Here is a 12,898-nt window from a genome sequence, read left to right as displayed (position 1 = left end):
ATTTATTTAAAGACAACATGTTTTCATGACTAATCATGTCTGGATCTCTAAGGACACATGTAATAGCAATAGGTCATGAATATTTTTCAGGAACTTCTATGTTGACTTGGACAAGGAACTAAGGGTTACGGTTGAAGATGATTTTTTTTTGTAGTTTACCAACCATGTCCAGTTCTTCTCTACCTGTATACATTGGATCCACAGACAGCCATAGAGCGCATTTCCCAATTATACTATGCTCCTCTAGAGGCCAACTAAAAATTTTCTAGGGTTTATTATCTTGCTCCCAAAGCAGAAAGGAAACATGAAAGAGGTAAAGATGAGAACAAAGTTCTAATAAAGATTGGAGAATCACAGAAAAGAGTAATCCCAACAAAGTTTATCTTTACATTGAAATTTATTTCGCAACAAACTATCATGCATGGACTGATGATATGCATGCATAATTGCATATAATCTTGGTCCACATTGGTGGGGCATGTGATTCGGTGATCCATTTACTATTTTTCCATTATACATCCAATTTTCTCCAATTTGTGACCAAGCTTAGAGAGGAAAGAATTCTTCTGATCTGTTTTTTCTTTTTAACCGAACTATTGAATCCAATGTATTCAACGAAATGAAATGATTGTGAATTCTTATCTGATCCTACATTCACAATATCAGCAATTCCATATAACACTTTGCACTTCATATGTTTCTAGATTCCTAGAAGTTTGTCATATCACATGATATCTTCATGACACATTTTACTAATCTATCTAGCTAGCAAACTATTAATTATAAATGGTCATATCTAATTCAAGTTAGATTAAATGGAGAAAGTTATTGCTATAGTTTCTGGCATTTAATTGGCATCTTTGAAATTCTTTGATTTAATGAAAGTGTAAGAACTACAATATGGATAATCCAATACTAAGGCCGGCAGTTCAAATAGAACACGACCATCTTCATAGTTTGTCACTTTGTCTCACTTCATCATCTTTTAACAATCATCAGCCTTCTTTACATCACTTATGTATTGATAGCAAATACAATTCAGCTTATAAAACGAGACATAGGATATGTGCATGACTGGTAGACTTTGTCCAACTATTTGGGGTCACTTTTATGATAAGATGTGTTTGGACTAAAATCACATTAAATTCCAAACAGCAGTTTATGATAAACTTCTGGGTCCTCAAACACAATAGCCTATATGAGGGTTGTCAAAGTGTGAATTAAAATGTATTGGTTACCGGCAACTCACCAATGTCCATCCTCACTCACAGCCATAATATAACGGATTTACAATACATCTCTCAGATGAGACATAGATGTGATACCCCAGGAGATATCTAACACTCACTATTTCAGGAAGACTAAATTGTCTGATTTACTATAGAATCTATCACGTTTATTAGATGCCCCTAGCTAGAAAAGATTCAGCACTAACTTTGTAGAAATTTATTGTGACTAAATAAACAAGCAAGAAACCAAATGTGGACATCTTCATGAATATAAAACCATATTCACAAAATAGCCACAAAATGTTCCCTATTTCTCAAATAAGAATACAATTTCACATTCAGAACTTATCATATATGGGACTACAAAATCATAAAAAGCGAATTTGGCAGGAAGACAGATGCATGTCTGTCAAAAAAAAAAAAAAAAAGACCAAAATGACTAAAAGAGATAAAGTTCCCAAAGTAATATTTGATTTCATGCTTAAGCAAATCTTCCTAAAAAGCCTAAAGCAATTAAAATATACCCAAAAAAAATGTGGGCAGTTTGAAGAGGAAACAAATAATATTAAGCAATTTAGGGTGCATAGGTACGGATGAAATCTGGTAGTTGCTCAAAACTTACAAAAACTCAAAGGATGGGTTCGAGTAAAATGTTTAGGTTGACAAATCTGAGAGAAGGTTAACACGGATAGCAAGGCTTATAACTTCAGGTGATAAGTAGAATAGTTTTACATAGCATGTTGTAAGTTTAAGGCATATTCAATAATTTATGCTAGAATATCAGAAAGTTAGATTTAGAAAAAGGAATTTTAGCTTTAAGATTCATTATCATGGCAAAACAGTATAGGCCAACAAGGATTGAAAAAATCAATGTAATCCACTAATTGATCAAAACTGGAGCATAAATGACAAAGATTGAATTTAAGCCTAACGAGTGTTGATAAACTCTACAGTCTACACCATTCCTAACTTGCCATAATAGTTGATACTCGAAGAAAAAGCAATCATGGCATGTTATAGAATCAGTTATCCTAGTTCTTTACCAGGACTTTGTCATCCCCAAGTAATTGGGTTATTCTTCCAGACCAGTAACAGGAATCATACCACCAATCTACCAAATCACCAACTTTCCAAGTGTCATTGACAATTGCTACCACATCAGCTTTCAGATTAGAATCAGGCAGTTGATTTTCTCTATAGATGGGAGGAAAGGTAGGGCGCACCATAAGCTCCATTTTGCTCTCTCCACCTGATTTAATGGGTTGTGGGGACTTCTGATACAGTCTAGTCCAAGTAATCCCTGTGAAAGTTAAGAACTACTAAATGAGAAGCCAGGTGAACAGGAAGCCAAAGAAAAATAACTAAACAAATAAGTCACGATGAATTTAAAAAATATCTAATATGTAGTATTTATAATTTTGTATTATTAACCAGCAAGATGTTCTTGGTTATGTTCATGAATTAAAGGGTCTCCTAAAAGTCGAATGAACACAGGCAAAATGGAAATATTTTAAGGTGGCTATACAAGATTACAAAATATAGACACATATTCCAAAGTCAACAAAGAAGCTACAAAGATAATTGTTGGATTATATGAACACTTTACTACTTTCAGTGAACTTGCCAATCAAGTCTTGAAATGATCAACGTTCACATACTAAACTGATGGGAATTATAAGATTTAGACTTAAAGACAACTAAAAAGCAATCACATGATCCATAAACATCAGTAGCATCTTCATAATTTTGCTAGATGCAGAAGATAACCACTTCCACTGTATGTTTCTCAAAGCAACAGGTCTCTAAATCCACTGTTACCTACAAAAACAAAATGAAATGACATTAACATTGTTAATTGAAATGTGCAGCTTAATGTTCCCTTTCCATTTATCTCATCAACAGCCAAGTTAGTTATATTTGATAATAGAATGCCAAGGAAGAACTGCGGCTAGGGAAAGAAGGTCGAATATATATGTTATTGCTGTCCTAAGATTCATTTGTACGTCTCTAACATGCACATGACAAGGCTTTGTATCTAATTATCCCAAGTTTTTCAGTTAATTGCTATTCTCAACATTGTTCTGCATCATAGTGCCTAAAAGGCTACATTACTCATTTTTTCCCAAAAATAATTCTCACATTTAATGTATAAGCTTTCAATTAAACAGAAGAGATGCCGACATAGTGTCTCATTAAGAGAGGTCACTCACTTTCATCTGGAAAGTCAAAGAACTCCAAGTAATACCCAATATGTCCTTTCCGAGAGCCGATTTTCGTAATCTGATGGAAATAGGAAAAAACGTATGAAAAATGAATAGTTTAAAATGTCAAGAGCAACAGCTTAGTGATGACAAGACGCATGCTAAAATTTATGGAATGCATTAAGCAGATACAGCAATTCAAATAACAAGCACTTGCAATACCATTACAGAAATATGTCTTAATTTCAGTAAACATTAGTTCATGGAATTAATTGAACTTGAAATAAAATGAAAATAAAGAACTTGATCGGAGATGACTATTTCAAATTAACATATGAAAGGTCCAGAATACACAACATCAACTCTCATGACACCCATGTAAAATATGGCTGATCTTCACTTATCACAATAAAACTTACCATGGGAAGCAGTCTCCATCAAGAATTAATGTGTGACATATTTTGTGCATCCATGCAATGGAAGAGATACTACAATTCTCATGATAGAGAACCTACACTTTCACTAGAAAGGATATTGAATGGCAAGGAAAATGGGGATTCCGATTCCCACAAGAGCATCCAAGGACATGACAATCCCACATGTAATAATCTGCTCATGTCATGTCTACCACATAAATAGTGCTTCTCACAGGTGGCCATAATTCAGAATGCAACCATAAAGGAGGGGAAAAAATGAAGTCACCAGATATCATGCATCTAAAAGTTAAATCACCTCCATTGCTTTGAATTTCTCTATATTATATATAAAAGAACTCTAAACTATGCTTTTGATACTTAGTACAGTCTTAAGAAACTGGATTAGGATATATGAAAGACAATTATGAAACTAAAAATCAACTGAATCTATTCAGATTTAGTATGTAGTGACCATGCATAAGTTTGGATGCAGGTACAATTAAATAAATAGGAAGAAGAGATGATCTTCATGATTTGTTTATTTTTTGTTCATTTAAACTTTTGGAATGTGAAAATTTTTCCAAGTTGGAATATAATGTTTGATAAAGATAAAGAAAGGTGATGATGGCCTAGCCATCCATTCATGTACTTTTTGGTTTCAAACTTTCAACGCTTTTTAATAGTTCATATATATTACTTTTTAGACATTCTTTTGTTTTATAAACATGAAATGGTTTTGAATACCAAAGAAAAAGAAGGGATCCAGGCAAGGTTCGCGGACTCGGTACAAAAACCCGCGCCGGCCAGCCAGCTGTAAGGATCGGTACGCGTCCATACCGGACCAATGTGAACCGACATAGAGCAAAAGAAGCAAACCGGGAGGAGGAAAAGAGAAAAAAAGAGAGAGAGAGAGATAAAGAGAGGGGGGAAGAAAGAAAAGAAGAGAGGGGAAGCCGTCGGAGAGGCCGTCGGAGAAAGAAAAAAAAAGGAGGAAAAGCTGTCAGAAAGACCGCCAGAGAAAGAAAAGAAGAAAGGAGAAGCCATCAGGGAGGCCGCTGGAGGGCCCCAACTGGCCGCCATGGCTGTCAGATGGCGCACTCGACGCATGCGGCGCCACGGGCATGAAACAAGGGCGATCACCCCTATTTCATGGAATTTTTTTTAAAAATTCAGATTACGATGAAGCCGGCGATGGGTTTACCAGCTTCATTATTCATCTTCATTTTTAAAAAAACACAATGAAGGAATAGGGGCGATCACCCCTATTCCGTGGTCACGGCTCTGTCCATGCATTTTCTGCCGTCCAATGGCTATGACGGCTATCCGACAGCCTCTCCACCAACTGCATGATCCTCCGATATCGTCGCTCTCCCTCTCTCTTTTTCTCTCGTTTAAAAGTCCTATCGAATGCACTGAGCTGCGGAGGCATCCGCAGCCCTCCGACAGCCACAACGGGCCACTACCGACCTCCAACGACATCGTGATCTCTCTCCCTTCCCTCCTCTCTCTCTCTTCTCATTCCCTCTTCCTCCTTCGGTGTACCATTTTCCTTGGCCAAACCATCCCGATTCTCTACCGATCCAACTCAGTACGGAGTGTACCGACCAATTCAGACTGGTACAAAATTTCGTGGATCCAGGTATCTTTCATTTTATTTTCTCCTTTATATTTTTTTGTATGTATCTATATTTAGGAAGGAGGAAAAAAAATGAACTTAAGCTTTCATCATATAATTATGAGACCATTTTTGTCTTCTTTTGGATTTTCTATGCATAGTTGGAGAAAGCCAGAAAACTATGGTTAAGCTTGACATACAATGCAAGTTCCAACGAAACCCCGAAATAGGGTACCATCACATGTGTCGAGACAAGACCATCTCGCTAGCATCCTAGCATCCCAATCGGAACATCTTGGGACATCCCCTATCCCAAGTATCGGGATGGGGTGGGACAATGGCGCACCCCATTCCATGGAAAAACTAGGACAGCGTAGTAGATTTGCTGGAGTCACAAGTTCAAATCCCTCCAAGCTAAGTATTATGCATGTTTGAATATTCCTGCATGAGGCCCTATTGGCCTGCCCAGCCCACATCTACTAAGGACCATCCCAGCCTAAATCTCAGCCTATGAGCCTATTGGTCTGTAGGAAGGAAAAATATGCATGGAGATCTTTTCTTCCTTCCCACTGGAATCAAGCTAGGGCATGTTGGGTTGATATGGGCCATGCTCAATGGGTTCAGGTTGTATCCTTCGCATGAAAGAATGATTGATCTTCCTTCATAACATCAACTATTGGATCACGATTTGCACAGTTTGCAAAGCCCTCCAACCTCTCCCTTCCATCCATTAGCACAGATCATGAAGCAGATGTCGCACTTTAAAAACCATGCAAAGCACGATCCACTGGTTCACGCAGTGAATCTGTCATGCGAAAGATATAACCCGCACCCATGCTCAAAAAAGCTGCCTAATCCATGAATCCAGCAGGATATTCAGCCCAATCCTGCTGCATTACCCGAATGGGCCCTTATTTAATTAGCTCAACTACAATCTTGACTCATTCCAATCATTGTGTCTGTTATCTTGACTGGTTTCAGTCATTGTGTTCACTCTACATGTGTGATCTAGGCCACACATGGGGGGGTGCTAAGCTTAATATACGTTGTTGACCCTTTCCCTATTAGCTTAAATTTTTGAAGTCAATTGGTTAGTTAACACCTATATATAGGACCACGACCGAAACCACCAAGCCTTGAACTAAACTATTTGGGTTGGTTTTGCAGATCTCATTCACCGAAAATTCCAATTAAGAGCTACCGTTAGTATTATTGCAATATTTTACAAATCCTTTCTTAGAATTGTCGCCAGTGCATATTTAGTGCTTCTCCTTTTAGACCCTTTTTGATATGGATTCAAAAATTTCAATAGACCATCCAGAAATCTTCATTGCACATCATTCTCAGATCATACGCAAACCTTCTCACCTAGTTCTCCCACACTAGGTGAACAATTGGTACAATCCTTATGCCTTCTTCACTGATTTTCCCCTTCCCACACAATCATGTTAATAGTCATGATTTTTATCACGTTCACTTGTTTGCTTATTTATCAATTAAAATTGGTCTCATTGTTAAACTTTTCCTTTAAATTGTCATGAAGTCATCTGTCATGCAACAACCTAAATTCAGCTTTAACTTTGCTCACTCACCTTAATTCTATTAGTTGTCTCTTCATCTACCTATCTTTTAGTTATAGGTCTAAGATAATGAAGCACTATTGTATCTCGTGGCAATCAATCTTGTTCAGATGCTTGTTTTAATTTTCATCATTTTCCTAAAAGTTCAAACTCAACTCAACAAAAAGAAATATCTAATTTAATTACCTATTTCATGCATTAATATGTTGCTGACATTCTGTGGATGAATTTCTATTCAAAGTTTATTAGTCAAAATTATACCAGTTTTGTACTGCTGCAAAACTTGTTTCCACCATTGTACCTTCTGTACTTCAGACCGCTGCTCTGTTACCTATCCCGGGACACATTTTTTCTATGGTTTATCTCTCTTCTGGTATACTTTAAGTTAGTTTCTGTTATATATGCCAGTTTATGAAATACTCATTCACCAATTCACAAGCATGGCCATCTTATCCATCTCCAAACAATCCTGTTGGAGCATGAACCAAAAAATCTTGGTCATGGTACACTACAATTTGACAGGTTGATACCAGTTCAGGCATAGCATTCTGTTATGAATATTGATAGTTTCACCCAACTATATATCGCAATAGGGTAGCAGCAGAAACACAAGGGGAATTAAAAGACACAAAAAGTGCTTCCTAACTTGCTCGTAACATTTTGTTTTGACCTGTCCTACTTGGTTGTAATATATAAGAAAGCCAAAGATAATTGAACAGATCAGTGAAAATATCAGTTCATATAAATTTTATATTTACAAGTTTCTACCAACAAAAAGTATAGGTCCTGTAAGTGTGATTTAATCAGAAATTTATGCATTTTCTATAATATAGGTCCCATAAATAAATGTGGAAGGAGGTTTGAATTTTTCACTACAATTAAATAGAAGTAAAATGCTTTTTTGCAACCATTATTAGTACAGGAATATGCATTGTAGAATGTTTGCACACATGCATGCATATCTGTATGTAAAAGTACGTTCATAAATTTGTGCTTCGATATGTTTATTTCTATTTTGTATGAACATATTAAAACCACATATCTATATTTGCACTCAAAAACAAGTACATTCTTCTTGTCTACCATGCATGGAAACACGCAAAAACACCTACCTTACACCGAAACCATGCGCCTCGAAAACCTTCTATAAAGCATTTTGACTCAGCCTCTTGACCAGCTTCAAAAGGCAGCTCATGTTCAAAGTCCATGCTTCCCTCGTCCAAGGGTGATGATCCTACAGCAAAGTTATGGAGACAGCTCCCTATGAGAGCAAGATGACTCCAACAAAGTAAAGAGTGGCGACGATAGAAATTTGGGAAAACTAAAAACCAAAGGCAAACTTTATTCATCTACCAGAGAGATGTTTCTAGTATTAAACTGAAGGGCAGAAAAATGTACTGTTCATATATCAAAATAAATGTAATAACTCAACAGTTGAAACTGAAGAACAAAAAGAAAACGCACAAAAAAAGGGAGAACAAGAACAAGCAGAAAAGTTCATTCAAGCAAATGGCAAGGACATACAAAGCAATAGTAGAAAATTTTAGCGATTTAGATACATGAATACCTTAGATTAGTATTCGCCAAACCATCTCGACCCGAATGGTTCAAGGTGTTCCGAGCCATACCGGTGGCAAATCGGGACAGTTTGACTAAGCAAATTGGAACACCGGACGAGGAAGAGGGAAAGAGAGGGAGAGGAAGAGAGAGAGAGGAAGGGAGGGAAAGAGGAGACGACACCGTCAAAGGCCGGTGGTAGCCCGTCGAGGCCGTCAGAGGGCCATAGAGGCCTCCGTAGCTCAGCGTCGCCCAATAGGCATTTAATCGAGAGAAATACAGAGAGAGATAGAGAGAACGACAGTACCGGAGGGAGTCGCAACCGATGGAAAGGCCGTCAGAGGGTGCAGGATGGCCGTCGTGGCCACTGGACGGCGGAAAATGCGAAGACAGAGCCGTGGCCACAGAACAGAGGCTACCGACCTATTCGTCGCATTTTTTTTTAAAACGACGATGAATAGTGAAGCCATAAGCAAAGCCAGCATATCCATTGCCATCTTTACTACGATTGGGATTTTTTGAAAAAAAAACTCCATGAAGCAAGGATGATCGCCCCTGTTTCACGTCTGCGACACCGTACACCATGATTTCACCATCCGATGGCTACAGCAATCAACCGAAGGCCCTCCGACGGCCTCTCCATCAGCTTTTTCTCCCTCCTTTCCTTCCACCCATCTCTCTATCTCTCTCTACCGAGATTTGGTAGAAAAAAGGAGGCCTTGGTGGCCCTCCATGTGCGCCAATGACCCACCTGTGGCCACCGCTGACGTCTTTTCCGACCACCCTCTCCCTCCCTCCCCCTCCCCTCTCTCTTTTTTCCTCCTCCCCAGTTTTCTTCTTCTCTTCTGCGTCGATTCGCAAAGATCCGATCCGGTACAAACTCATACCGACTCATACCGCCAACCGGCTGACATAAATTCTAATTCCAATTCCGCAGACGTTGCCTTAAACGCTGGAAAATTATTAATTCACCAATGAGGTTTACTTTTTTAGAACGACTGGTAGGTTGCCCAATTGGATCTGTCAAATTTTGAACTTGGATATCACATTTACTTATCGTTTCTAGCCCCTTCTCACAAGTACAAGCCCTCACAAAAGATAGTGTTGACAATTTTTGTCACGCCCCAAACCACATACTTAGATTGGCCATGTGACACGGCCGCATATCCTCTAGAGTGTAATTCTAGAGTATATGCATGGCCTAATAAATCCAAACCAAAACATTTAATTTTGATAGATAAATAGCCAAGGCAAACCACATATTACATTCTTTACTGAAAATTAATGTTATCCAAAAATACACAGTTCAGATACATCCGATATCAATTACAAAACTTAACTACTATCTCTCACCAAAATGTTCCAACTCGATCCGATCTAGCTGGATGTTCTGTGACTCTAAAAAGAAATAGAAGCAACAATATAAGCAAACGGCTCAATAAGGATTTTCTAAGCGCACACACAAGGAGAAAATGATATCAAAGTCTTTGATAACTATATCTGTTTAGAAGACAGTAGTTCAAAACTCAATGATCAATATTCGAGTATTCAAATAACCATCTCAACAAAGATGCTAGTACGTATACCAAATTGCAATGGTAAGTAATTCGAATATATATATACGATGTTCCATCACACTGCAGCTATGATAAACATATCTTACCTAATCAGATCATCAATTCCATTCAATTACAATTGCATTTTAAAAGATACTACACTTCTTAGTATAATTATTAAGCTATTACTATCATTCATTATTTTATTATGTTACATTAGATTGGGTCAGATTTGATTTTCCGGCACTTGGACTGTTTATAGTCACGCTTCTGCCCATAACTGGCCATACTCAAATATCATGTTCCTATCCATGGCAAGGCCATATTGATAAATATATCACATTTCTGTTCGTAGCGAGTCTATACTAATAAGTATTCCACATTCCTACTTATGATGAGGCCATATTGATAAACATACCACATTCCCACCCATGGCAAGGCCATGCTAAAATCATGACCAGTCCAACTGCTCCGATTTTAAATCTTTTAATTATTTCTCTTTTTATTGTATTGTCATTATTATTATCTAGATTATGTTTTTGATACATTCACCATAAATACACATCATTCAATATCTTAGAAAATCACATTTGAATGTACCAAACATTTATATGCAAAGATGAAATATCTATAAATCCCAACATATAACATAAAATATTTAGGGTTATACAGGTAGTTGTGATTAGAAATCCTTACCTTTAATAGCTAGCAAAAATTCACCCAATGTGCCAACTTGAGCTGCCGCACACGTAAAACATCCAATTAACCGTAAATCAACATTCGGTGCTACGAAATTCAGTAATCACTCTCTTTTCTAACTCACATGATTATGACCTAATTTTTTTGATTTCTAAGATCCAATCTATCATTCTACCTCTATCATAATAATCCATAATTAGCTTAAAAAATTAGTGGACTAGACTTTACCTCAAATAGCAAGCCGAGAGGAGACTCCACACCGATCTTCTCCGACCTCAAGATGCTGCCCACCTAAACTAAATCTAACTTAAGTTAGAAAACTAAGAAAATAAATAAAGTCAAGATTAATCTTTGATTAAGACTAATCAAAGCACAAGAAGGACATAAGGATGGATTAAAGAAGAACATAAAGATGTAGAGGGATTAAGAGGGAGATAGGGCTTGGTCCATCTTTGAGAAGAAGAGAAAAAGAACAAATAGATAACTAAGTCTATAGCCAAAAGAGAAAAGAAAAGAGAGTTACTCCTCTCTTGGTGAAGAAAAGGATGGCCATATCATCCTCTATTTGGCCGCAACTCATGAGGAGGGTTTCATCCTTCTTCAAAATAGAAAATAACAAGAATAACATAAATTAACAAGAAGAATCTGAAGATAAGAAATTAGATTTAGGGTTTATCTGTGTGGAGGATGAAGAAGAGATGGGTTGGCGTCTAGCACGGGGGAAGAGAAGAAGAAGAAGAAAAAAAAAAAAAGAAGAAGAAGAGAGCAACGTGCAATGGGAGAGATCGCAGAAGAGAGAGAGCGCGCGGAGAAGAGAGGGAGAGCAAGGGAAAAAAGGGAGACAGACCCTGCAGCGTGATGGGGAGAAAGAGAGAGATGGTAGGAGGGAGGGCGATGGGGTGGGGGTTTTAATCGCACGGAAGAATGGAATCGCACCTATTAACCGCCCTAATGGGTGGCCAGCCAAGTGGGCCGGCTGGGTCGGGCCTCACAATATTTGAATTGCTTTTGATTCGGTCTGGTCTTCATCAACTTCCGTGGGAAATGTTGCTTTTGATTCGGTATGAAGCACCATTTTATTCGATTGTTTGATATAATTATTATTTTTTAATATATATTTAATATTTATAATTTTATTTTTTATTTAAAATTTTAAAAAATAAAAATATTTTTATTTTTTAAAAAATTATGACATCTTATATGTATATTATGGCATCCTGCATCCAAAAAATTATAATTTTTGTCCATAGGATGTCATAATATAACGCAAAATATCATAATATACATAGAATATCATAATTTTTTTCAAAAAATATGAATATTTTCGTCATTTAAAATTTTCAAATGAAAAGTAAAGCCGCAGTCATTACATGTGCATTGAAAAATAATTGGATAAAAATATCCCTTCCATATTATAATATCCTGTACCATATTATTGCATTCTAGATCATATTATGATATCTTACATTTAAAAAATCATAATTTGATGCATGATATCATAATATGCAAGAATGTCATAATTTTTTAGATTATATTATGATATCATCCGTATAGGAAGTCATAATACACCGTATGTCATAATTTTTTTTAAAGGATAAAGATATTTGTATCATACAAAATTTTTAAACGAAAAGATGAGACTACAGATATTAAATACAATGGCTATATAGATCAATCACATAAAATGGTGTACTCCACATTGGATTTTTTTAATCCCCCATAGTGCATCAATAATTTCTCAAATAACTTTTTCACATTCTCTGTATTATTGGGTTAATTTATAATTTATTTATATTAAGCATTTGCAGTGAGTAAAAAGTTATTATTAAATAGATAAAAAGTGCAAAGAATGATGGCACTTGATGACTCAAACTACACAAATTTTTATTCTAAATATATCAAAATTACAACAAGATGGTGGGAAATAGCTCCTTTGATTCATTTTCTCCTAAACATTTTTTTAAAAGATTTTATGATAAGTTATTTGACCAAAACTTTGAAACTCAAAGAGAGACATCAGCAACCACCAAAATCAAAAACTTCTA

General features: G+C 36.6%; 1 protein-coding gene across 15 annotated transcripts in view; it reads right to left on the bottom strand.

The window, feature by feature from the left end:
- Positions 1-11,765, bottom strand: part of LOC105035750 (uncharacterized) — a 33,330-nt gene extending 21,565 nt beyond the window's left edge. For 4 of the 15 annotated variants that reach the window (XM_029262040.2, XM_019847427.2, XM_019847426.3 and 1 more), the window contains exons 1-6: positions 11,377-11,694; positions 11,082-11,144; positions 10,851-10,892; positions 8,154-8,275; positions 3,440-3,509; positions 2,273-2,529 (exon numbers count right to left, since the gene is read on the bottom strand). In XM_029262040.2, the coding sequence (XP_029117873.1) occupies positions 2,273-2,529; positions 3,440-3,509; positions 8,154-8,249 (423 nt within the window). In that variant the 5' untranslated portion in view covers positions 8,250-8,275; positions 10,851-10,892; positions 11,082-11,144; positions 11,377-11,694. The other 11 variants (XM_019847421.3, XM_073258079.1, XM_073258072.1 and 8 more) reach the window with 11 other exon arrangements.
- Between the last annotated feature and the right edge of the window lie 1,133 nt (positions 11,766-12,898).

The sequence above is a fragment of the Elaeis guineensis genome, chromosome 5 (genome assembly GCF_000442705.2).
Source record: "Elaeis guineensis isolate ETL-2024a chromosome 5, EG11, whole genome shotgun sequence".
In the NCBI taxonomy this organism is placed as follows: domain Eukaryota; kingdom Viridiplantae; phylum Streptophyta; class Magnoliopsida; order Arecales; family Arecaceae; genus Elaeis; species Elaeis guineensis.
Note: the sequence above shows the minus strand (reverse complement) of the source record. Positions and strands in the feature narration are given on the sequence as shown.